The sequence below is a fragment of the Podarcis bocagei genome (genome assembly GCF_964188305.1).
Source record: "Podarcis bocagei genome assembly, chromosome: 1".
Classification (NCBI taxonomy): domain Eukaryota; kingdom Metazoa; phylum Chordata; class Lepidosauria; order Squamata; family Lacertidae; genus Podarcis; species Podarcis bocagei.
The window spans coordinates 14,624,867-14,651,418 of record NC_138125.1 but is presented as its reverse complement, the minus strand read 5'-3'; the positions used below and the strand labels follow the sequence as shown (position 1 = coordinate 14,651,418).

Here is a 26,552-nt window from a genome sequence, read left to right as displayed (position 1 = left end):
CTATAGAGCGAGATGAGTGCCGCGACCCCAGAGTCGTCCGTGACTGGACCTAATGGTCATGGGTACCTTTACCTTTTTTATCAGCCTATCGCATACAGGCGAAATGTCTGTGTGTCGCTCTGCCTGCTTTGTCTCTGGTCCCCAGAAGGGAAATATGGCCCCTGAGCTGAGAGAGGTCCCCTGCCCCCTGCGCTAAGCTGAATGTACATGATGGAAGCCATGATCTGGGACAGGTGGGCCGCAAGGTGGTTCTACAGGGCAAGTGCAAACTTTGGTAGGGCAGTCGTGTTTGTGGCCATCACAGAATTCGGGTGTGTAAATGCACCATGCACACAAGCTGTGGCAGCTGTCTGGGCATGCATGCCTCCCCTCTTTTGACATGCTCATGACTGCAGTTAATACTGGTGCATATGTGGCAAACAACACCATTGTGTGTATAGTAATAATAATAATTATTTTTATTAATAATAATTTATTTATACCCCGTCCATCTGGCTGAGTTTCCCTGGCCACTCTAGGTGGCTCCCAACAGAATAATAATAATAATAATAATGTGATAAATACATCAAACATTAAAAACTTTGCTAAACATGGTTGCCTTCAGATGTCTTCTAAAAGTCAGATAGTTGTTTATTTCCTTTACATCTGTTGGGAGGGCGTTCCACAAGGCGGGCGCCACTACCGAGAAGGCCCTCTGCCTGGTTCCCTGTAACCTCACTTCTCACAGTGAGGGAACCACCAGAAGGCCCTCGGAACTGGACCTCAGGGTCCAGGCTGAATGATGGGGGTGGAGACGCTCCTTCAGGTATACTGGACCGAGGCCGTTTAGGGCTTTAAAGGTCAGCATAAATACTTTGAATTGTGCTCGGAAATGTACTGGGAGGCAATGTAGGTCTCACAATGTATTGGAACGAAAATATTGGAGGGTTGGTGCCGGCTAGAGTGGGTTAATGATTTGGATCAGTGTGGGCAGCTTCTTCCTGACCAGGGGATGCTAACTGTTCTGGATCGATGAATCTGATCTTGTCTACATGGGTATGAGCTGTCTAACCTAATAACCTTAACCCAGCAGTATCAGACCCAGGGTCTATCTAACCCAGTATCCTGTTTCCAACAGTGGCTAGCCAGATACTTCCAGCACCCAGAAATAGACTACCTCTGAACATGGATGCTCCATTTAGTTCTCATGGATAATAGCTGTTGACAGGCAAATCTTCTGTGGATTTGTCTCTGTGTCTTTTTTATGTCCTGGGAGGCAGGCAGTGGTTTCTCTTTTGCTGGAGGTATTTAAGCAGGGGCCAAATGGCTGCCAATTAGGGTTGGCACGGTACTTGGACACTCCGTTATAAGAGCTGGACTAGATGACCACAAAGCCCCCTTCCAGCTCTGCAGTTCTAATTCTCCTAAGCTAGTGGCTGTCACTACATTTCCCTCCAAACATCCTGATACCATATTGCGGTACTAAAGATGCTGCTCATACAAGAGAGTGGCCCTTTTGACTCTCAGCTTGGCATTGGAGGGAGAAGCTGGGAGTCACCAGTTGCACACTTTTATGCTATGGCTCATTGACTGAAGAAACACAGAATTTATTTATTTTTGCCTAATGTGGGGCTCGAACTCACAACCCAGAGATTAAGAGTCTCGTGCTCTACTGGCTGAGCTATTCCAGTGACTTCCCACTTTTGAGAATCCTTATTCAGAGAGAGAGGAAGAGAGAAAGAAAAAACACACTGTGGAACAATCTTCCTCAGCTCCACTCCAGCTTTGGGCATTCAAAAGCTACAGTGAGGTCCAGGCCCTACCATTAGGCAAAACGGACAATTGCCTCAGAGGACAGTAGCAGTTCCGCACTGCTCTTCTTGTGCCCCCGATAATCCCTTTCTGTTTCCACATGGCTTTTCCTGGACCCCCTAATCTGGTCTGCCACCTCAGAGGAGACTATTCTACCAGCAATATTATGCCATGATTCAGATGCAAGTCCAGTTAACATCTGTATGGAGAACTGTGTGAGGAAGGCGAAACATCTTATCCTTTGTCTTGGGCAGCAAAATTTCTTGGCTATGGGTCCGCAACCTAAGCCTATACATTCCAAAGCCTGCTACTGTGACCTTTTGGATAAGCATTGATGCAGTCATTTTTAAACGGCATGTACATATAGGCATCATGGGACGCGGGTGGCGCTGTGGGTAAATCCTCAGCGCCTAGGGCTTGCCGATTGCATGGTCGGCGGTTCGAATCCCCGCGGCGGGGTGAGCTCCCGTCTGCGGTCCCAGCTCCTGCCCACCTAGCAGTTTGAAAGCACCCCTAAGTGCAAGTAGATAAATAGGTACCACTTTATAGCGGGAAGGTAAACGGCATTTCCGTGTGCGGCACTGGTGCTGGCTCGCCAGAGCAGCTTCGTCACGCTGGCCACGTGACCCGGAAGTGTCTCCGGACAGCGCTGGCCCCCGGCCTCTTAAGTGAGATGGGCACACAACCCTAGAGTCGGACACGACTGGCCTTTGGGCAGGGGTACCTTTTACTTTACATATAGGCATTGAACTGTCTGCCAATAAAGGGGCAGGCTTTGGCCTAGATGACTTGGGGGTTGCAGACCTATGCCTGACCCATGCTTCCCATACAATGTAAGGCAAACAAATCACATATAGGACAATGGGATATGTGTATGTGTGAGACCAATGTTCAATTTTAAGTGCCTGGGCAGCCCAAGACCTCCATACACACTGTCCATGTTTGGACTCAGGAGAGGTTGCTTTGGTTTCTGCAAACACATTAAAAACGTGGGAGGCAGCAAATGCATTTTTTTTAAAAAAAGTAGTTATATTCATAGCAGCGTGCAAGGCACCTTTACTCATAGAATCATAGAGTTGGAAGAGACCACAAGGGCCATCGAGTCCAACCCCCTGCCAAGCAGGAAACACCATCAGAGCACTCCTGACATATGGTTGTCAAGCCTCTGCTTAAAGACCTCCAAAGAAGGGGACTCCACCACACTCCTTGGCAGCAAATTCCATTGTTGAACAGCTCTTACTGTCAGGAAGTTCTTCCTAATGTTTAGGTGGAATCTTCTACCTATATATGTGTGTATGCATCCATCTATAGTTCCCTTCTGCCCTTATAAATAAAAGTACCGTAATTTGTGAAATATTAAAACTCTAGCAGAGTCCATAGGGTGTGTGCAAATTCGTGTGCATCCTCCGCCCCTTCCTTGATTTTAAAACCAGCCATCACGCTGCTTACCCCAATGGAAGCCCCCAATAAATCCGGCGTAAAAGCCACAAAGTATGCAGCCAAACCATTAAACGTGGGCCTTCTTAAAAGCAACCCCCGCACCCCAAACTAGATTGACTCGCCTCGGTTTGGAAGCCAGGAAAGTGCCGAAGGAGGTTTAACTCGCAAGCTTGCTACCCTGATCCATTTCTCTCTCCTCCTAACACTCCTCTCGGTTTCCACGTGCTCCGCTTGCCCATGAACTCAGTAGTATCCCGTTTCTTGGGAAGCTGGGGTGGGGGATGAAGGGGGGTTAAGCCCCTCCCTCCTCCTCTCCCTCCCCTTTGATGCCGTCTCCTCCCCTTCTGATCTCGCTCCCGGGCTGCTGCTTTAACTTTGCAACCCTAAACTTTCCTCGCTGCTTTTGCCACTATGGGAGGAAACATCACGTAGCGAGCAACAGGAGTCGGAGCGGAGAGAGTTTTGCAGTAGAGTTTTTCTTAAGCAGTGCACGACTTGATTTCGCTTGCACACACACACAAAAAAAAGGGGGGGGGGAGAGACAGCCAGTAGCAAAAGAGGGCGGAGGAGAAGCGAGGCTCCGTTTCTGCAACAGGAATCCTCTGTCCCGGGACGACTTCTTTTTAATTTTGGTTCGCGATGGGCACGCAGAAGGAGAGGTCGGGAGGCGTCTGCAGCCCGCCGGCATTCTCCTTGTAACTGGGGATCCGCTTGTCTGCAGAGCCCGGGAGAAAGCTGCGCGCTCCCTGGACCGAGCTGTAACATGCCAGTGCTGGGGGTAAGTGCATTTGTGAGTGTGATCTCTCCTTTCCCGATGGGGTCGTTGTTTGCAGCAACTGGGACCCAGCTCCATGCTTCCCCCGGAGAGATCTCGCCGGCCTTGCACGACTGGAAGTTTGCCCTTTTCCCGTTCCCGGAGCGGAATTTTGCAATGCGCTTTTTGCAAGAGAGAGAGATAGAATGAGGAAAAGGGGACCCGCTCCCTTTTTACGCAGCGCCCGCCCAGGGCAGCCTCCTGATCGCGTCTCCCGCTTTCCTCTCTCCCACAGGTGGCCGAGGGGAGCCCCCTGCGCGAACCGGCGCCCCTCTCCTTGGAGCTCCCGCCGCGGAAGAGGCTCCTGCAGCCCGCCGCCCCCGAAGACCGCTGCGGCAGCCGCCCCGCTCCGGAGGGCGCCGGAGCCGCCTCGGGGGGCGAGCTGGGCCACTTCGAGAGAGCGGCCAAAGGAGGATGGTGCCGAAGCTGCCAAGCCAAGCTGGCCGAGCTCAAGAGGCAAGCGGTGAAACTGGCCTCGGGCTGCAACTCCCTGACCCCGCCGGTAGGTCTGCGCCCGCCTGGGATGGGGTTGGGGAGCGGGGTTGGCCCGGAACCGGGACGCTGAATTGGCTGGTGCTTCGAAATCCCAAGTTTGCAAAGGCCTCTCCAACTTTTTTTGCGTAGCGCTAAAAGTCCCCTCTTTATCAGTTGGCCAGCTACACGCGCGCACGTTGCTCGAATACTATAATATCCGTGTATATCCCTTGCTTGGTATATGTCTGGGTGGTATACTTGCTCGGCTAGATATCCCAACGCTGACTTGGATGCACTTAACGTTCGTTGCGCTTGCAGCAAGCAGTGTATTCCTCAGCAACCTGAAACTCCTACCCCCTTCCCCTGCCACTGAAATGTTGCTGTCTGCAGCCTTGGTAGCTGTGTACATTCCTTGCACACCTCGTTTTCTCTCTGTCTTGCTTCTGTCACATGGTTCCCGCAGGACACCTGGGATTCCTAGCTGCAGCTCATTGCACTGTGTAGCCCTCTTAAGTTTCCCGTTCTTCCACCATGTGCCATATTTTACCAGCTGAAAAGAAAAGTAAAACTCTTAACTGCCCACGTTTCTGAGAATTCTGTGTACGCTGTTGCACACTGTGCAGTGCGGTTTATCCATCCACACGGCATAGCGCTCAGATGCGCCCTGTGAACAGTGCTCAGCATTGTGCTGCTTCGCCTTGCACCGAAGTGTTGAATTCTGGTGTATGATTTGCACAAAGTGCCCAGCATTTTCTCTCCCCAGCTGGTGAGGTGCTGTCTAGATGGCTGGGAGCTGGTGCCTTGTATGTCATGCGCTGTGCTGCTGCACACGGCTTTGTGCTTAGCTGGCTTGGCAAGAGTTCTTTGTTCAGCCCTGTGTTATACTCAGACCCGTTAACCCCAAAGGATAGATTTGTACAACCCTGGGAGAGCTGCTCAGAACACTCAGATAATCTCCAAATGTTGTGATATGCGTTACACTGCAGGATACCTGCATGTAATGCTTTGCTTTACTTCTCCATATCTCTGAATGTTGGCATAGGGGGCCCTTTTGTACTCTTAGTCCTCTGTATGTCTATGAATACTTCTCTTTAAAAGCACCAGTGGATCTGTGCATATTTGCAGAGAGTAGCTGCCCAACTCCCAGAGCATGGGACAAATAGTCACAGTTACCTTCGTGCTGTTGCACGCAGCGGGGAACCTCTGTGCAACCCTGAACAAAATTCAGGGGTACTTCTCCGTCTTAGCAATATCTGGAGGGCCACAGGTTCCATACACCTGTCTGTGAGGTCTGGGCAGTGGCCAGGTTTTGCCTTAGGCACAGTGTTTTTTTCCAGGTTTAGTGTTTGTGTAATAATGATAAAGGTAATAATAATAATCTGTATACAGGCGACCCCCCCAATTTTTGTGGGGGTTACGTTCCAAGGAACTGTGCGCGTCAGTGAAATCACATATATTTCAAACACCATTGGAAAAGCCAGCAAAAACCCTGTTCTGCCCCAGTCCTGCCAGGCCACACTCCTCCTCAGGCCACACACCCCATCAGCTGCATACCATTTTCCCAGGCCACACCCCTTTCCCCCAGGCCACACCCCCTTTCCTGAGCCACACCCCCTTTCCCCAGGCCACACCTACTTTCCCCAGCCACACCCCCTTTCCCCAGGCCACACCCCTCACCAGCCCAGCTTCATGTCCCTGGGAAAACCTGTGGTTTAGTGCTTAATTGTATCAAACGGCGCCCAGGTTTCCTGCAGATTGCTGTTTGTTCCGATTTAGGGCTAAAGAGCGGGATTTTTGTGGGAAAGGCAAAACCACTTGGATCGGTGCTTTCCAGGCACGGGATAAGCGCCAGCGTGGACGAGCCCTGAGTGTAGAGACTAGCCTTTCGTACAACAGTGGAGTTCACCAGCATTGCCCTGCTTACTTTTGCCCATGGCCCTGCTCACCTCTGGCAGGTCGCTCAGAAACGAATGCAGCCCTTACCTTGAGAAATGGTCCCCACCCTTGTGGTGGGTCTTCATGTGTTCAGCTGAGTGCCTGAAGGAGCCTGCCAAACTGTTTTAAACATTCTTTTTCAACACTTGGCAAGACAGTACAGGAGTCCCATATGCATCCCAGGATAAGGTTTGTTGTCTTCACCTGCACTTCAGGTATATTGTAGTAGTTTGCTGCTAAAGGTTGTCTTTTGAGCCCGGGGCGTGGTATGAACGGCCTTGGTCCAGTATACCCGAAGGAGCGTCTCCACTCTCATCGTTCTGCCGAGACGCTGATGTCCAGCTCCGAGGGCCTTCTGGCGGTTCCCTCACTGCGAGAAGCCAAGTTACAGGGAACCAGGCAGAGGGCCTTCTCGGTAGTGGCGCCCGCCCTGTGGAACGCTCTCCCACCAGATGTCAAAGAGAAAAACAACTACCAGACTTTTAGAAGACATCTGAAGGCAGCCTTGTTTAGGGAAGCTTTTAATGTTTTATAGACTATTGTATTTTAATATTCTGTTGGAAGCTGCCCAGAGTGGCTGGGGAAACCCAGCCAGATGGGCGGGGTATACATAAATAATTAAATAAATAAATAAATAAATAAATATTATTATTAAGGCACACAGTGTAACAAACATGATGAATTTAAGGAGGTTGGAGTCTTGTCAGCTCCTTGGGTGGGAGGCGACCTGGGGACTGACTCTTGTCTGCCACTGTGGGCTCTATGTGAAATATGAGATTTAAATATTTTTTTAAATGGAGATTTTTTTTTCAAGCGGCAACTAGGATAGAGATGTGAGCTTCTTCAGGATAAAGTCCCAGAGTGGCTGTGTCAGGGAAGACTCTTGGAAAGCCAGATTTTATTTTTTTAAAACCTACACTTCCAAAAAAAGTAAACTTTTTAAAAAAAATTTGTTAATCTTTTGAAGTTGAAAAATTAAGTAGTTAAAAGCTGGCCATTTCCTTACGATTGTAACTAGTTGTTCGTTCTAATTTTATCTTGTGAACTGCCCTCAGATCTACTTTTTTTAATTAAAAAATTAATCCCCATGATTGCTGATTTATGCACAGTCAAGGGTCAGAACCTAGATCTTTATCTCAAAGTTTCAGTGATGGTTGGATAAAAAAAATAAAGGATGTGAAGAGCCTAGCATTTTATTTTCAAGACGCCCATACAAATTCATCTGAGCTGCTGCTTTGATTTTTTGTAGTAGTAACAGTAATAATTAATAAATAACAGTGGAAGTATATTGTTTTCTAAACAATGCTTATTTGGATATTTGGAAGAATGAGCTGGGCGAGAAAGAGGCCCTGGCAGAGGAAGCCAATCCCAGCCCTGACCTTCATTTTCATTCAAAGATTTCCTGTATGATCATGTAGAATTCCTATGGAATCTAAATATAAGTGTCTTTAAGTGGGGGCAGGGGGCGCGCCTTGTAATCCAGTGCAGACTGCAGGGATCGGATGTTGGCTGTTTCAGAGTTTGATGCAAAGCCTATTGATACCAGGGAGTGGGAAAACCCTTCTTATGTTGACTTGATGGGGGGTTTCTGTCTCTTTCATGTGGAACAAGAAATGTCAAAGGCAGGACTGTTAGACTTTTGTGTTGTCCGGTCAGTGAATAGGAGGTTAATTTCCTATTGTTCGCGCATAGGGTATAATGGCCTTGCAGAGAACACACGGTGCTTAAACGATTCCCGGTTCCTTCCTTACAGGTAATGGGAGTTCCAGCTATAAATGGGTCTTTGTCAGGGGCATGAAAAGAATAGTACTAGCTCCAGAAAGTTAGGGGCCTTTGCTTAGGTGCTCAGGTGAGGCCACCTCCCCTCTCTCCCTCTCCTCTGGCCTGTCTGTGTGGTCTCAGTCTCAGAGGAACACCCTCTGATAAGTACTTGGTGATAGGATAATGAATCCCCACCTCCTTTTCTTCTGGGTCTCAGTAATGCAATAGCTGCCTTTAGAGCACTGGAAATTTAACAGGGTTGTTCCAAAGGCAAGATTGCATTCCACTTGCTTCCAAGTATCAATGTAAGAAGACAGTTGCAGGATCAGACCAAAGGGTCATCTCGTTCGGCTAGCCTTGTCCTCTGTGAATTTGTCTAATCCCCTTTTAAAGCCATTCACATTGGTGACCCTCGCTGCCTTCTGTGGAAGTGAGTTCCGTAGTTAAACCAAGTACTTGATTTTGTCTTTCCGGAATCTTCCAATATTCAACTTGGCTTGGACAGCTCCAGGTTCTAGGATCAGGGCTGAGGAATGCCTGATTTTATAGAATTCTTTCATGCCCCACTTTCCTTTTTTCAAACAAAGAAGCCCCCAAAGTTGTAGACTTCCTTCATATTACTGTATTTTAATATTTGGTTGGAAGCCGTCCAGAGTGGCCGGGGAAGCCCAGCCAGATGGGTGGGGTATAAATAATAAATTATTATTATTATTGGGGAATTACCCCTTGATCATTCTGGCTGCCCTTTTCCACCTCTAGAGGTGAGCTGACCAGGACCGTACGCAGTATTCTAAGTGTGGCTGCAGCAAATATTTGCATTATGGCATTGACTTCTTTATTTTCGATCCCTTTCCTAATGCTCCCTAGCGTGACAGTCACCTTTTTCACAACCAGGGGTGCCGAGGTCATGTGTCGTGTCATGTGAGGGTGATCTCTACAGTGGCTTGTCCCAGCGCCCACCCAGCTGTTGGGCTGCTGGGCTGCGGCTGGGACTAGTGAAGTAAAGATCTCCCCCACTTGTGCCAGCCGTTGCCTAGCTCCTGGGCTGCCAGGTTGGGCGGGGGGTGGCGGCCCCTTCAATATTGGGTGGAGCGCTGTCTCCTGCCCAAAAATATTGGGGTAGCTGAAGCCCTCTCTGCCCCCTATACTGGGCGCCACTGTCCACAGCTGTCACTCACTAGGTTGGGATCTGCGTCAAGTCGCTCCCTGCCACCCGAATGTCTTGTGCCTGGTCAGTGAACAACAGTTCAGATCCCATGATATATGTAAATTTAAGATTGCCCCAATTGCATAACCTGCTTACATTGAATTATATTCACAATTTTACTGCCCGTTTGTCCAGTTCGGAGAGATCCTTTTGGAGCTCTTAAACAATCCCTTTTTTGTTTTAATGACCCTGAGCAACTTGATATCATCGGGAAACTTGGCTGCTTTAGTTCTCACTAACTCTAGATAGTTAGTGCACAACTTAAAAAGCACATCTCAATAGCTATCCTTGGGGAAACTCCACTTTCTACATTCCTCCATTGGGAGAACTTTCCATTTATTCCTGTTCTCTGTTTCCTATCTTGTTGCTGATCCATTAGAGGACCTCTGCTCATATACACGATTGCTAATCTTATTTTGGAGCCCCTTAATCACAGTTTTTTGAAAGTCCTAAATATACCCTGTCGACTGGATCACCTCTTATTAACACTTTCAGAGAACCACGAAAACTTAGTGAGGCAGGACTTATCTTTGCAGAAGCCATGCCAGTTCTGCTTTAGCAAGACTTGTTCTTCTGTATACTTAATTCTTTGGAGGAAGTAACATGCTTTAATGTTCATTAAGTGTATGGTGTGGTATTTGTATGTATTAAATCTGAAAATCTGTTATGTGGACCAGTGTTACACAGGTGCAGGGCACTTTTAAAAAAGTAAAGAACAGTTCTGATGCAGCTATGCAAGCCAACCCTCAGTTCAGTATATTTACTCATAAGTAAGTCCTATTGAATTCAGTGGGGTTTACTCCCTTTTAAGGGTGTCTCAGGTTCCAGTCTTACAGTTCAGTCCTCTGAACTCAGAAATTGGTTCAGTGGGGAATATTCTCAGGTAAGTGTTTATGGGATTGTTGCAGCCTCAGTTTATTTTTCTGCCTAGTTGTGAAAAATAGCAAGCAAAAAAAAGTCAAGGATGGTCCTTTGTGGCTTGTTCTGGCTTTCCGGTAGGCAGAGTAAACACAGGAAACCTACTGCTTTGAACTTCGTCTATATACTCAAAAGACTTGTGTCCTTTGCCACGATAATTAAGGGATCTTTCATCACAAGTGCAGAAAGGTCTCCCCACCTGGTCCTGATGATGGGTGGGTGCTTAGGAGATGAAAGAAGGGTGAGTTTCTGCTGCTGATTATCACTACTGATGAAAGAAGGAAATTGTCTTCCTTGAGTCAGAGCTGCTGATAATGGCTCCAAATTCAAGCTCCAAATGGTAGGGAAATCAAATGACTTGTTTGCTGGCCAAAGATCAGTTTGTGAAATGGGTTTCTCAAGGACCAGCAAACACACAGATTCCTTGAGAAACCTGTGACTTGTTTAACCTCGTTCCCGCTTGTCCTTTCACAAACAGATAATTAAAAGCGAGATTACCTGAGTCCCTTGTCATCTATCTATCCCCCAAACTCCCTTTGCAGTCTTAAGAGGATCCAAGCTGTCTTCCATCAGCTCCAGCCAGCATAACCCAATTGTCAAGGACGATGTGTTAGAAACTCAGATATAAAAAGCTAGGCGAAAAATGGCTCCTTAAACCAAGGTTTCAATCGCCAAAAGAGAATGTTTAGTTGTCATTTTTGGGCGAGATGGCTCTAAAGTCTTATTTTTCAAATGATGGACTGACTAGTAGGATTGATTATCAGTTAAACCTCTGGCTAGTTCAGATGACAACCCTGAGCTAGCAACTTTGAGGACTTAAAAGAAGAAAAGTCACTTGATCCAGGGAAAGTCCACCTAAGTATTTGCCTTTTCCTATTTTTCTTAATAGGGATGCGGGTGGCAATGTGGGTTAAATCAAAGAGCCTAGGACTTGCCGATCAGAAGGTCGGTGGTTTGAATCCCCGTGACGGGGTGAGCTCCCGTTGCTCTGTCCCATCTTCTGCCATCCTAGCAGTTCAAAAGCACGTCAAAGTGCAAGTAGATAAATAGGTACCGCTCCAGCGGGAAGGTAAACGGCGTTTCCGTGCGCTGCTCTGGTTCGCCAGAAGCGGCTTAGTCATACTGGCCACATGACCCGGAAGCTGTACGCCGGCTCCCTCGGCCAGTAAAGCGAGACGAGTGCCGCAACCCCAGAGTCGTCCACGACTGGACCTAATGGTCAGGGGTCCCTTTACCTTTACCTTATTTTTCTTAATTGGACCATTCATAACGTAGGGATATTCTTCACAACTGTGAACAGGGCAGTGGGGTGGGGTGAGTGAAGACAAGCAACAACAATTCACCATAACATTGTTCACAGCTCAGAATGCACAGAAAAAAGCTTTTTGGTTCCTGGAATTCAATCTGATTGTGCAGATAAACTATACCTGGTAGAATTCTACAGGGTGAGGTATTAGGGTCAAGATCCAAGGAACCCCAGGTATGCACCTCCAGATGGTGGAGACGTCAGGGACCATCCAGGCATCTTCATTTGGTCGTGTGGCCAATAGCCAGGTGCAAAATGTGTCTGAAGACCCACCATACTGACTTTCCTTGTTCTAGCATGACCAAGGATGGAGCTATGAGGATAAGGGCAGGCTTGGTTCTCAGTAGCACCAGAAGCAAAGATCAGCTTTAGTATCCATCCAAAGATTTGTCCCTGAGTACGTCCAGTTACGGTACCTCCTCCCATAGAACTGAATGCATACCATGTGCTCTGTGCTTTTGCAAAATTGTCGTGTGTAAGTGGAACCCACAAGTCGCTGTTCTGTTTATTGTTCATTTTGTACTGCATCACGCCCTGTATAATTGTCCCAGGCATGGATTTCTCAAAGGGATCCTTCAGGGGGTTTCTTATTTAAACAGTGGGGAGGAAATTAGTTAACTTGCTGATGCTTGGGGGGGGAGGGGAGTTGGAACATACAAGGTTTCCGTGTTTGCTTTAGTGGCTCAGTGGATTAGACGGAATGTCATTGCACAACGTGGGAAAAGAGCTGGCACAATCTGGACCCCCTCTGCATTTATAGTTACAACGTTTGCAGATAAGTGGGCAGGGACTAACTCTGCCTCCTGACTCCATAGTTCCCATCTGCAACAAAACCCATTACATGCCAGGCCTGAGTGTGTGTTGCTGGATTATTGTTGACAGTGCTCACCAACTGCTGGAGGGCAGGGATTATGGGTGGATGGATGGAAACCAAGCCTTATGAGGAACAGTCGAAGGAGCTGAGTATGTTTAGCCTGGAAAGGAGGAGACTTAGAGCAGATATGATGGTCATCTTCAAATATCTCAAGGGGCTGCCACATGGAAGGTGGAACAAGCTTGTTTTCTCCTACTCTGGAGGGTAGGACTCGAACCAATGGCTTCAAGTTACAAGAAGGGAGATTCCAACTAAACATAAGGAATAACTTTCTGATGGTAAGAGCTGTTCAACAGTAGAACAGTCTCCTTTGGGAGGTGGTGTGCTCTCCTTTTTTGGAGGTTTTTAAGCAGAGTTTAGGGACGTGGGTGGCGCTGTGGGTTAAACCACAGAGCCTAGGACTTGCCGATCAGAAGGTTGGCGGTTCGAATCCCCACGATGGGGTGAGCTCCCATTGCTCGGTCCCTGCTCCTGCCAACCTAGCAGTTCGAAAGCACGTCAAAGTAAAAGTAGATAAATAGGTACCGCTCCGGCGGGAAGGTAAACGGCGTTTCCGTGCGCTGCTCTGGTTCGCCAGAAGCAGCTTAGTCATGCTGGCCACATGATCCGGAAACTGTACGCCTGCTCCCTCGGCCAATAAAGCAAGATGAGCGCCACAACCCCAGAGTCGGTCACGACGACCTAATGGTCAGGGGTCCCTTTACCTTTAAGCAGAGTTTGGATGGCCACCTGTTGTTCTTAAATTACCCTTGGAGTCCCTTCCAGCTCTACAATTCTATGATTCTATGATCTTGATCCCGTCTCCTCCCAGAAAACAGCTAAACGGCACTGTTCTGCATGATCTTTTGCCCACAGCTGATTCTGGGATCGTGTTGTGTTTACATTGTCTTGGGAGACAATGCAGGAGAGCTCCTTTGGGGGTGAGGTCAAGCTGTTGGACGGTTGCAGCGTCTGTAGTGACTGATACAGGAGAGACATGTTTTGTGGCAGCTGGGGCAGATGAAGGTGTCCCGTTGTTGTGTTGCTGCAGATGCATCAGGGCGTTTCTTCTTTCTGCGCTCCTCCCAGTGGTCCTTCTTCCTCTGGTCACAGCTATGGAAATGAGAGATGGGGTTTGGCTGGGATTTCGGTGCTCTTGGGGATGGTGCTTCAGGGACCTTCATAACCCTTTGTCCCTAATCGTGCTGATAAAAAAAACAACCCAGAATCAAATTGTGCACTGCATCAGGGCAAGCCATATTTTATGTCCAAACTGGGAGTTGTGGTTAGCGCAGTTGGTTAGCAACCTTCTGAGGGCCACATGCTAATGGTGGGCGGAGCCAGAGGCAAAAGTGGGTGGAGCAACAAATGCAGACTTTACCTGGGTGTACAGTGGGGTAGTTTTTGACACATCCACCTATCTGTCTTCCAGACAAGCAAGAGGCATTGTCAGAGTTCACTTGGGGTAAAAGCAGGGCCAGTGATGGAGTTACAGGGGCCACATAAAGAGGCCCGGAGGGCCACAATTGCCCACCAAGCATGGGCATAGCCAGGATTTACCGTATTTTGCGCCCCATAGGACGCTCCGGCCCATAGGACGCACCTAGTTTTTTTTTTGGGGGGGGAAATAAAGAAATTTTTTTTTATTTCCCCCCCAGGTGCGGGGCTGGAAGAAGCAGGTCGGGGAACAGTGGGAAGGCACTCTCTGCCTCCCCGCTGTCCCCCGAGCTTGTGGGGCTGGCGATGGGGAGAAGTGCGCTGATCCCGGGACGGCAGGCAGCTCCGCGCCGCCATCTGGAGCGGGGCGGGACTTAGCGCCCCGCTCCCGATGGACGCGCAGAGCTGTGCTGAGCCGAGGACTGCAGGCAGCTCTGCGCAACCCTCGGAGCCGGTCTCCCGAGGGTTGCGCAGAGCTTCCTGAAGCCTGCATTCGCCCCATAGGACGCACCCAGATTTCCCCTTCATTTTTGGAGGGGAAAAAGTGTGTCCTATAGGGCGAAAAATACGGTATGTTGGGGGGCAAGGACACCCACCTCTCATCATCCTCTGTCTGGCTCTGTCTAGCATATTTGGAATGAAATGTTTCAACAACAGTTGTCTCAAATTACTTTCTTTTGATCCCAAGTGCTCAGTAAAACCTGTCAAAATCTTTCTGTAGTTTCTACTTTCAGTTAAGTATTTTTATTTATTTACTTGATATTTTGGGGAGGGGGCAACTGAGGTTCCTCACTCCTCAGTTAGCCAAACTACAAATCATGCTCCCTGATTCGGATGTGACGCTCAGCCAAGGGTTGTGCTTCGTTTCCCCCCCATTTCGTGGGTGGGGATGAGCAAAGTGTCTGCGGCCGCCTTCGGCACAGTAAACCGTAGTTTGCGGCTACAGAGCCATAGGATGGGCATTCGCTGAGTTCAGCGGTTCCTTGGGCGTAAGCAAGGCTGTATCAACGCGGTGTCTGCCCATCGTTGCCTGGCTCGAGCTATGGGTCTCAGGATCCTTCCCCTTTGGCATGGGAGTTTCCCGCCACCCCTCCAAAACCGAGATGAGACGCATTTGGCAATCCTTGTGGCAGCTGTGCAATCAAGGCGGAGGACTGATTGCACTTGTCAGCTGCTACCCTTTAAAAGCCACCTAAGGGGTTGGCGCCTCCTCTCTGAGTTTTGAGCCCTGTCGAAATGAGAGTCGCGCCGGGCATTTTCCCTCCTGGCCGCTCACTTTCACAGAGGCAGGTGAAGTGGTGTCATTATGCAGCGTTGACCCCCAGGCCAGCATGGATTCTCCCCAGTGGGGGATCTAGGCCAGAGGAGGCAGGAGAAGGCTGCAATTAATAATGAAGGCCTCCTAGGCTGGCGGTGGGCGGGTAATTACCGTTGTTCTTTTTCTTTCCCTGGCTAATTTCTCCAGCACCCTGGCTTATTAGAGGGAAGGGGAGGAAACGCTCCAACCAGTTCAAAAAGTCCTGGGGGATACGCCGGGACGGGCGTGTGTTCAGAAAGAGCATCTGCTGCCGACATCTGAGGTTGCTTTGAACCTGTTGAAATATGTGCTTGCCTGCTTTATTGTTCCTGCCAAGTGTTCAGCGATGGCGATTCCGACTTCTCAGACATGTTAAATAGCACAGCTGTTGGAGGAAAGAACTCACCCCGGGTGACTGCAGAGGTTTCTTAACGCCGGTGTTGCTCTTTTCTTCCAGTGGAAACAGAAGCCCCATTTTAGGCCCAGTACAGTGGTACCTCGGGTTACAGACGCTTCAGGTTACAGACACTTCAGGTTACAGACTCCGCTAACCCATAAATAGTACCTCGGGCTAAGAACTTTGCTTCAGGATGAGAACAGAAATCGCGTGGTGGCACCGGGAGGCCCCATTAGCTAAAGTGGTGCTTCAGGTTAAGAACAGTTTCAGGTTAAGAATGGACCTCTGGAATGAATTAAGTACGTAACCAGAGGTACCACTATATTTGCAAACTGGAAATTCAGTGCATCTATGGGAAGAAGTGGGGCACACAGGGATTTGTGGGCTAGCTCTTCCCTTCACCCTTGTTCGAGTCATAGAAGTGGAGGGTTGGGACCCCAGGTGTTATCAAGTTCAGCCTCCTGCGATGCAGGAATCACAGCTGAAGAATCTCTGACATCCAAACTGTTTGAAAACCTTCAGAGAGGGAGAGGCCCATCACCTTCTGAGATAGTCCATTCCACTGTCAAACAGCTATTACTGTCAGAAAGGTCTTCCAGTGTTTAGTTGGAATCTCCTTTTTTATAATTTGAACCCGTTAGTTTAGGTTCATTCTGAAGGAAATCAGCCCTGAGTGCTCACTGGAAGGACAGATCCTGAAGCTGAGGCTCCAATACTTTGGCCACCGTATGAGAAGAGAAGACTCCCTGGAAAAGGCCCTGATGTTGGGAAAGATTGAGGACACTAGGAGAAGGGGACGACAGAGGACAAGATGTTTGGACAGTGTTCTTGAAGCTACCAGCATGAGTTTGACCAAATTGCAGGAGGCAGTGGAAGACAGGAGTGCCTGGCGTTCTCTGGTCCATGGGGTCACGAAGAATCGGACACGACTAAACAACAACAAAAGTTTAGGTCTGGAGCAGGAGGAAACAAGCCTGCTCCATCTTCCATTTACATCCTTTTGGACATTTGAAGAGGACTATCTTACCACCCCTCAGCCTTCTCTTCTCCAGGCTAAACCTATCCACACTCCCTCAAATGTTCCTCCTAAGACTTGGTTTCCAGACCCTTGATCATATTTGCCACCCCTGTGCACCTTACAGCTTTTCAAAATCCTTCTTAAACTGTGGTGCTCAGAACTGGACACAGTAATCCAGGTGTGGTGGTCTGACCAAGGCAGAATGGAGTGGTCCTGTTGTTTCCCTTGATCTGGATGCCGTGTTTCTGTTGACGCAGCCTAGAATTGTGTTAGCTTGTTTTGCTGCTGCATCACACTGTTGACTCATGTTAAGCTGGTGGTCTACCCAGACCCCTAGATCCTTTACGTTGTCTTTTGTAAATTCGAGGTAAACTGTCTGAAGCAAGGAGCCTCATTCTCCTTCTGTAGGGGCCGCACACAGTATCTCTATACTGTCAAGAGTTTTGCACAGTGATGCTATCTGGGAAAGTTTCCCCCCTTGAAAATTTTCCTGTTCCATAAGTTTGTTAGTAACAATGAATGGATGGATGTCAATTGCAAAAGGAGAGTACTGGGCAAGGATGTCTGTTTTTGAAGTTTCCAGCTTTGTTTACTAAATCAAAGTAAAATAAGCATATTAAATTGAATCACTCCCCCTAGAGTATTAGAAGATTTCATGTTGGAAACTGAAGAAGAGAAGAAAATCTCAGAGCAAATTCTCCCAATAGAGAAATTTGTGTAGGAAAAGGTTCCAGAAAATGCCTCATATTTCATTCCATCTGTTTTTCCTGAATTGCTTCCCATGGAAGGCATGTGTAGGTTATAGCTGGTTGCCTACCTGTATCTTCAGGTTGTATGTAGCTGACCCAGGTGTCTCTGTATGCCCCAATAGCTTACCGCCCAACATTTCTCCATTGAAAATAGGGGCGTCCCATTCCATAATGATAATTTTACTATTTATACACCACACATCTTACTGGGTTGCCCCAGCCATGCAAGGCAGCTTCCAACATATATAAAAACATAATAAAACATTAAACATTTTAAAAAACCTTCCCTATACAGGATTGCCTTCAGACGACTCTGGGATCGGATAACTCTGTAAATCAGGGATGTCCCTGGAAAATAGAGACACTTGGAGGATCTGCAATAGCTTATTTGCAACCTTTCTCCCTTCCTGTCTCCCTTAGGTCCTCCAATATACCCAGAACCTCTCCCCTCTCAAAGTTTGAGGTGACCCACCTTCCTCAGCACTGACCTACACTGAGGGCCTGCCCTGCTCCAATCCCCATATAAGTTCACGTGCTTGGGCTCTGTAGCTGCTGCTGCTGCTGGCAAACCGTAGAGCACCCGAGGAGGCGAGGTTGGCTGCAGGTGGACCAGCTAATGCGCCAGGAACTGCGGACAAAGGCAGGAACCTAAGGAAACAATCCACTGGGTTAGTTACACCGATTCCAGCCTAAATATAGACCTGAAATTTGACTGCAGCTAACGTTGTTGGAAAGTTAAGAGTGAGACGAAGTGTGTGTTTGCAGAAGCTGCTTTTGGGAGCTGCTGCCTTTGTTAAGTGAATGCAGCGGTTTCCTAGTTAGAAACCACATGCAGCAAACTGTCGCAGTGTGTACTGCTCCTCTTCAGGCTTAGAAACATAGACTGTAGAGTTGGAAGGGACCACGAGGATTATCTAGTCCAACCCCCTGCGATGCGGGGATCTTTTGCCCAACATGCGGCTTGAACCCACGACTCTGAGATTAAGAGTCTCATGCTCTACCAACTGATCTATCTCAGCTTGGTTTCTAGTCACTTGTGCTGTTCCCCAGAATACTTGATTCCATCCTCTTCCTTGGTATTCTGCTTCTCCCCCAAACAGCATGCTTAGTCCTAATTGGGTTATTTTTGGGGTTGCAGAATCTTACACAGGTCTACTCAGAAGAAACGGCCAATTGAGTTCCTTTGGTGAATATGGAAAAGCAGCACAGCTGAATGTTGAAAAATATAAGACGAGTCAATAAACAAAGAAGCCAGCACAGGTGGTTCTCCCGAACCATGGTTTACCAGCTGGCTTCTGGAATCTGATTTTGCATTTGTTGTACGTGCATTCCTAAACCATGGTTAATGGCAACAGGAGAAGTGATGGGAGAATTTGTTTCAGGGAGGGCAGCAGGGATCTTCAACTCCAAACCATGGTTTACAGCAGGGTTGGGGAACCTCTAGCCCAGGCATAGGCAAACTCCACCCCTCCAGATGTTTGGGACTACAATTCCCATTATCCCTAACCACTGGTCCTGTTAGCTAGGGATGATGGGAATTGTAGTCCTAAACATCTGGAAGGCCAGAGTTTGCCTATGTCTGCTTTAGCCAATGGACCCAATTTGTCTTGATAGGCCTCCCCATTTGGCCCACCAGACTGTCTCCTGCAAGCCATGCCCACCTGCCCTATGCCTGATGATGTCAAATGTGCCATCAGGTATGGGGAAGGTAAAGGTGTGTCTTGGCCAAAGGGAGCTTTGCGGGCGCTACTAACTGGCAAAGCTCCTTCCACAGCACTTCCCGTGTTCCTGACAACTAGCTGACTGTAGTGGTCTTTGGAAGCACTGTGCGTTCACAGGTGTCAATCACACCTGTGCATTGGCAGGTGTCAATCATCATTATGCCAGACCATTGACTGATGGGTAGTATCATCAGATTTGATGCACTGGCTCAAAAGATTTTCCCATCCCTGGCTAATTGGGAACCAGCATTACATCTGGATTGAGCCTTTTGGTGCCAGGATCTGGATTCCATTGAAATGGAATCATTTTTGTAGGACTACAATGTACATTTACATCTCTAGTAACTGTGCACATTAAGGCCGCAAGCAGTATTCACTGACCTGTGAGTAAGCCTCATCGGAATCCTTGTGGAGTTTACTTCTGAGTTGGCATGTATAAGATTGCACTGAAAACCAGCATAACATTATTCATATTTCACCATTGTTATTCCAAGGCAATAGTCTTCTTTCCCTCAAACAGATTTCTCTGTACAAAAGCACTTTTTTTTTTGGCCTCGCAATCTCCCCTTCCTTCCTTGAATCCAGTCCAGCCTGGAAACGAATTGTGCTTTAAAACCAGGCTTTTTATCAGTGTTCTGGGGTTTTAGCAAATGCGTCCCAGTATTTCCATATGCCAGTATCTGTCCAGAATTGATTAAACTGAAGACTAGACGGGCAGGAGGGGAAATGATCAATTTTCATTTAGCTCTTTGCGCATCTTCTGCTAACACTGTTTGGAGGCTTTTCTATGCCGCTCTGTGGATACGATGCTGTGAAAACCATTTTGAACAAAATGTGGAACGTGATATCTCTATTGAGGTTCAGCATTGACTAATGGCAAATGTGTAAGCTGTGAAACGCAAAGCCTTCATTCGAGCATTCAAAGGATTTTGCAGGACTAGGTTTCCAGCTCTGCTGCAACACTCAAATGTGTCAGGAGGCGTTCCACGTTGCCATTAAGGGAACGGGAAGATCTTCATGAACTGACAGAGGTTGAATATTGATTGCTGCTCGGCTTTCAGTTTTCGCCTGGGCTGCTTAAATGTACAATAGAGCATGATCTTTAGCCCACCTTGTCTTCACAGGCCCTTGTTGTTGTCACCTTAGGCTATTTTCTTTAGCATTCTGCAACTCAAACTTTCGAGTTACCGTTGTTTTGTGCTCCTTGCTTTTCTGAGCACTTCGAAGTTTGCGGGGAACCTTTTACACGTTTAGCTGTGCGTCCGTACTTGGCAGGATTCACAAAACAGATTGTTGTGATTTTGATAGCCCTTTTGGTCAGAGTTTCCCTGCTGCCTGGATCAGTGAACTTGCTGTAAGGATCACGTCTGACTGAAGGACTCTAGAGTGGCCCCTCAAAGAGGGTGAAGATTCGCATAAATGTGAACATGCTCGTTTGCATGTTGTTGGCATCCGTCAACAATGGAGGAGTGTGCCTTTGAGGGTGATGTCAAACGGTTAGAGAGTTTACAGTTCCTGCTGTGGCTGTAGAGACCGATATGGATGGGAGAGACATGTTTTGTTGCATCTGGGGCAGATGAAGGCGTCCGGTTGTGCTGCTGTAGATGCACCATGGCACTTCTTCTCTTTGCACTCCTCCCAGCAGCCATTCCTTCATGTCATGGTTGCAGCCTTCCAGTCTTCATGACACGTTTGCAGACATCTTTGCAGCACAGAGTTGGTCTGCCAATGGGCCTGGTAAAGGTAAAGGGACCCCTGACCATTAGGTCCAGTCGTGACCGACTCTGGGGTTGCAGCGCTCATCTTGCTTTATTGGCTGAGGGAGCTGGCGTACAGCTTCTGGGTCATGTGGCCAGCATGACTAAGCCACTTCTGGCGAACCAGAGCAGCGCACAGAAACGCCGTTTACCTTCCCGCCAGAGCGGTACCTATTTATCTACTTGCACTTTGACGTGCTTTCAAACTGCTAGGTGGGCAGGAGCAGGGACCGAGCAACGGGAGCTCACCCCATCATGGGGATTCGAACCGCCGACCTTCTGATTGGCAAGTCCTAGGCTCTGTGGTTTAACCCACAGCGCTACCCACGTCCCTAATGGACCTGGTACCTGAAGACAATTTTCATAATGTTTATTACAGGCAACTCCCCATTTACGCGGGGTTGCGTTCCGCGGCACTGCATGTTTTAAGTGAAATTGCATATATCGGGGACACTGTTGAAAAAGCCTGCAAACACCCTCCAAACCTCCTTTGCTCAAACTCCCAACTCTCCACAGGCCTCAAAGGGTGGGAGCAAGGGCTCTTGGGATTGCACTTGCAAAGGCTTGTGGGATTGCTAGGCGCTGTTTCCGCACCATTTTTGTGCTCTTTTAGGGCTGTTTCCCCCCCCCCCTTTCGTGTGACTTCATGGTTTAGTTGTGGTGCCATTGGGGCAGGAGTTTGCGGCAGACGTCCAGGGCTGCAGTCATCAGAATGAGAAAACCAAACAGGGCTGGCTTACCATATTTTGAAATGAGCGAAGTACAGTAATATAAATTATCATCTAGCAAGTCCCCCACCCCATAAGACGTTTCAAACTGGAGTCTATAATTACCTAAGTGCACTGGTTCCTATGGTCCTTTATCTTTAAACTGGATTTGGACCAGACAGTCCTTTGGGTAGAGAACTATTTCAAACAAAGGACTCTCTTCTGACAGCCTTTCAAATAGAGGACTGTCCTCCTTTAAGGAGGACACATGGCTACCCTTAATAACTCACCCAAGTCAGCTTTGGTGTTACTAGGCTTCCTTATTGGTTGGGCTGGCTTCTCTGTGTTTAGTTCCATCTTTAAGCGAAAGCTTTGTGAAAATGTACAGGCTAAATTCCTGCATGGCAATCATGGTCCAGGTTCAGCGCCTTGGTGTGGGTCTGGGTCCAGGCGGAAAAGGAAGATTTCTGTGCCTGGCATTCCTTCAGCAAGATTTGGGCACGGTCTCTTTTGCCTGTATGACTGAATAGCAATGAAATCCATTGCGCTCTGGTTCTTTTGTGGATTTTTCTAAGGAGAAGCAATTTATAATACATCCAGGATCTCTGCAATCTGTCGGGAGAACCGTTTCCTACAGCAATTTACCTACAAGATAAAGTAAAAACCATGCATTATTGATACCCATGTTCTGCATATTGCAGATATTTCTCCCAATGTTGTTAATTTTTTATCTGCAGCTCCGAAGGAGCACGGGGGGAGGGGGGAGAGATGAATGTAGGAGGAGAGGGTGGGATATAAGTCAGTGTATGTATTTTGCATAATTTTACTATGATGGATATGTGGCTTTTAATTAGATTTTAAAGGCTAGTCTTTTGCATTGGGGAAACATTGTCCCTGCTCTTTTTTTATATATATAAAACAACAAACAAAATGTGGATAGGATTTCCATGCTTGTGGATTGAACTGGTCAAAGTTCTCTACACCTCTGAAATGCTTTAACCTGTGACCTCAAATAATGATATAGTTTAGGTCATTGAACCCTGGTGGTAAGCCATAGTGCAGGGGTCCACAATTTATGGCTGGGTTTGATAGCTGAGTGTTAGTTTCTGCTAGCCAGCTTTGAAGTTAAGTCCCATCCCATTGAAGAACAATAGGTCTATTCAGGTGTTGATGCTGTGTTAACTAAACACAGGAGGGAATGAGGGCTGCATGGATGAGCTCTGCTCGCCTTTCATCTTTTTCATTACCCTCTATGGATAGGGAGCATCCTGTATTCTAGAGGTTACCTTTGACTTTTGGAACCCTAATTTTTTAGCACCCCTGTTTGCATGGATTTGCATTTAGAAGGGAAGGGAGAAATCTTGGCTGCACTGCCAACTCTTTCATTCCAAGATAGCGGTCTTGTGTATGCTTGCTTGGGGAGTGCGTTTTATTGAACTCAGTGGCACTTACTTCTGAGTAGACATGCATAGATTCAGCTTTAGTTTAATGAAGGCTTTAGCGTATAATCAGAAATGCAAACCGTCTTACAAAGAGGCACCGGCATTTAAACTGGTAGCTTGAAGTGAGAACCCTATCAAAGAAAAGGAAAGAAATGGATAGCCTTTGTTTAATTTATCATCTCCCTCTTAATATTTATTTGCATTAAATCACTTACGGTTGCTCTTGTTATAAACATTGCTATTCCAGTTTTAATTTGGGTGCTGCTTCCCCATGCAAATGTGCCCAAATGCAGAGCAATTCAAGAACAATAATACATATCAGATCTTCATTATAATTAGCTGTCCTCATCAGTGTGTTGCCCTCCAGATGCTCTGGACTACAGTACCCATCATCCCCAGCTGGCACAGCTGAACTCCCTGGGCTTAATGGGAGCTGTAGTCCAAAACACCTGGACTTGCCCCAGAACTGGTTTCAAGCTGAAATCCCTGATCTGATCACTGCAGTGGACTAGTATAGATAAGGTATCTGAACAAGCATTCTTCTGTGTGACTGGCTCCACTTTCTCTGTCTCCACACCTCTTGGGTTTGTGCTAATCATCATAAACAGAGCTAAAACTTAAAGCCCTTGTTATCACCCTACTCACCGGAGTAAAAAGGTAAAGGAACCCCTGACCATTAGGTCCAGTCGTGACCGACTCTGGGGTTGCAGCGCTCATCTCGCTTTATTGGCCAAGAGAGCCGGCGTACAGCTTCCGGGTCATGTGGCCAGCATGACTAAGCCACTTCTGGTGAACCAGAGTAGCGCCATTTACCTTCTTGCCGGAGTGGTACATATTTATCTACTTGCACTTTGATGTGCTTTTGAGCTGCTAGGTGGGCAGGAGCTGGGACCGAGCAATGGGAGCTCACCCTGTCGCGGGGATTCGAACCGCTGACCTTCTGATCGGCAAGCCCTAGGCTCTGTGGTTTAACCCACAGCGCCACCCGTGTCCCTACCGGAGTAGGAAGGGACTATCTCTGTAATCATCCAAAGCCTGCCTTTAGGTTCCACATAGTTTCAGGGTCCAGAGCAAACAGGGCGGGAGAGAGTTTTATAGGGTAAAGGTTACCAAGATGACCTTCTAGACTGGCCCCTTCCACCAAATAAAAGGTTATTCTAGCTCAGGCTAGCACAACAAAGTCAACCAGACATGCTCTGGGCACTTGAGGGGCTTATCAATCTTTTGGCTTTGCTTCCTTCTTGGGACTGTAAACAGGCTCTTTGTCTGCAATAAATAGCTGGTGGTTCATAAATTGATGTGTGTGGCATGGAGGAGCCAGTGGGGTGTAGTGGTTAGAGTGTCAGAATAGGACTTTGGAAACCAGGGTTCAAATGTTCACTCAGCCATGAAGTTTCTTGAGTGAACTTGGGACCGTTACTGGCTTTCAGCCTAACCTATCTCACAGCACTGGGTGGGGACAGCTCTCAGCCTAGCCCACCTCACAGGGTGGTTGTTCAGGTAATATGGAGATGGGGAGAGCCTGGTGCTGCTTGGGAGGAAAGGTGGGATATAAATAAATCACAGAACGTTGGAAGCTACCCTGATGGTCATCTAGTCCAACCCCCTGCAATGCAGCTGTCCCATGCAGGGATCAAACTTGTGACCTTGCTGTTATCAGCACCATGTTCTAATCAGTTGAACCATCCAACAGTGTGGGCCTGTCCTGTCCTAGCTAAACTACATACATACCTCTAATAATTAGTATATTTTCCATTCTTTTTAGCAATGTTTTTGTGCAGTTTGCTGTATCTGCCATAAAAGGCTTCGATGATGCACCAGCTAGGAAACTAGACCAGGCATAGGCAAACTCCGGCCTCCAGATGTTTTGGGACTACAACTCCCATCATCCCTAGCTAACAGGACCAGTGGTCAGGGATGATGGAAGTTGTAGTCCCAAAACATCTGGAGGGCCAAGTTTGCCTGTGCCTGAGCTACACTATACTTTGTTATCTCTCTTAAACAAAAACTTTATCTCTCTTAAACAAGGATGATGGCACCTAGATACAACTAAGTTCAGTGCCGCCTGCTGACTAAACTTAGCCACACAAAATCACTGATTTTCTTTTTGGGGTGGGGGTGTCAATGTAACAACCAATGTTCCTCTCAACATTGCTGCTCATCCCCACTGTCAACCCCCCCCCCTGACCTCTGGTAAGCTCACTTTGCATGGGAGAAATTCTGCCAGGGTGGCACTTGCTCCCCACCAAGAGAACGTTATGTGGAGAGTCTTCTCCAACTTTAACATTCCTAAACTTGACTGGCCCATGTAATGGTATGCCCTCCCTGCACTGGTCCAGAGGCTTCTTGTGGTCATTATTGGTGCAACCTGATGCCATAAATGCAGTGGCATAACAAGGGGGGGGGCACAGGGGTTGATTGCCCCAGGCACAAAATTGTTAAGGGCGCAAAACACCCGGTGCTGCCTCAATACAGTTGTGCGCTTCCATTGTCGGGCTCTGTTGAAAACAGCTTCTCCATGCGAACCAAGAAATGACTCTTCCATGCAACGGTACAACTCTTTTTATCTCTGTGGTTGCAATTTCCTGGGCCGTGCAGACACCATTAGGCAGTTGTATGTGCATGCGTACTCCATCCATTTCCCTCCCACCCACCCTCCATATTGCCCCGGGCACTGGCAACCCATGCTACACGGCTGCATAAATGTATGGGAACAGTTTGCAATGGACCACTGTGTTGATGGTGATGACCAGGAACGCCAGGCCTCCTGTGATAGTTACTTGCTTTTCCCTCCCACATCAATAAAGGCTTCTTTCTATAGCAGTGGATGGAATTACCTTAGTTTTAAACTAGCTCCATAATAAAACAGAGAATCATCTGGATTTGGCTTGCGTCGCTTTTGATTTTCTACCAGTGAAATTGGCAACGAAGGCCAGCCCACAGATTGTCTGTATTCCGTAGTGGTCCTCATTTGTGTGTTTTTGTGCCAGCCATATGCCTCATTCCGGCTGGCTGTTCCAATATAATTTTCATACTGATTTTTTTGTTTTTTTGCATTGGATAAAGATCATGGTAATTATGACTAACAATATGTGACTGGTAAACAATGACATGTTGTAATGTTGTAATGCCGAGTGGAGGGGCTTAAAATAAGATGATTTTAAATTAGCGATTGAAGAGTTTGTTCGCACAGAACATTTAGTGAAAGTGCATCTTTTGCTGTTTGCTTTCTTGTTGGATATTATCTCTTAGATCAGGGATGGAGGAATTTTGGTCTATCAGATGCTTCTGGACTCTTAACTTCCATCAGCCCCAGCCAGCTTGGCCAATGGTCAAGGATGATAGGAGTTGTAGTCTAGCAACCATCTGGAGGACCACAGGTTCCTTATCCTTGTTTTAGCAATGGCTATGCACATTGGCATTCTGCAATGAATAGTAGTGGGTAAGTCATTGCTCAAGCACAGATATGGGAAAAAAGTGGCTTAGTCACTTTATGGATAGACTTTGTAGACTCTTTGTAGAGTTTGA

General features: G+C 47.6%; 1 protein-coding gene across 2 annotated transcripts in view; it reads left to right on the top strand.

The window, feature by feature from the left end:
* KIF26A (kinesin family member 26A) overlaps positions 1–26,552 on the top strand; it is a 161,998-nt gene that overhangs the window by 7,594 nt on the left and 127,852 nt on the right. Inside the window, exons 1-2 of one of the 2 annotated variants that reach the window (XM_081190985.1) lie at positions 3,600–4,009; positions 4,281–4,547. In XM_081190985.1, the coding sequence (XP_081047111.1) occupies positions 3,995–4,009; positions 4,281–4,547 (282 nt within the window). In that variant the 5' untranslated portion in view covers positions 3,600–3,994. Of the gene's footprint in view, positions 1–3,599; positions 4,010–4,280; positions 4,548–26,552 lie in introns of those variants that run through there. The other variant, XM_081190984.1, reaches the window with a different exon arrangement.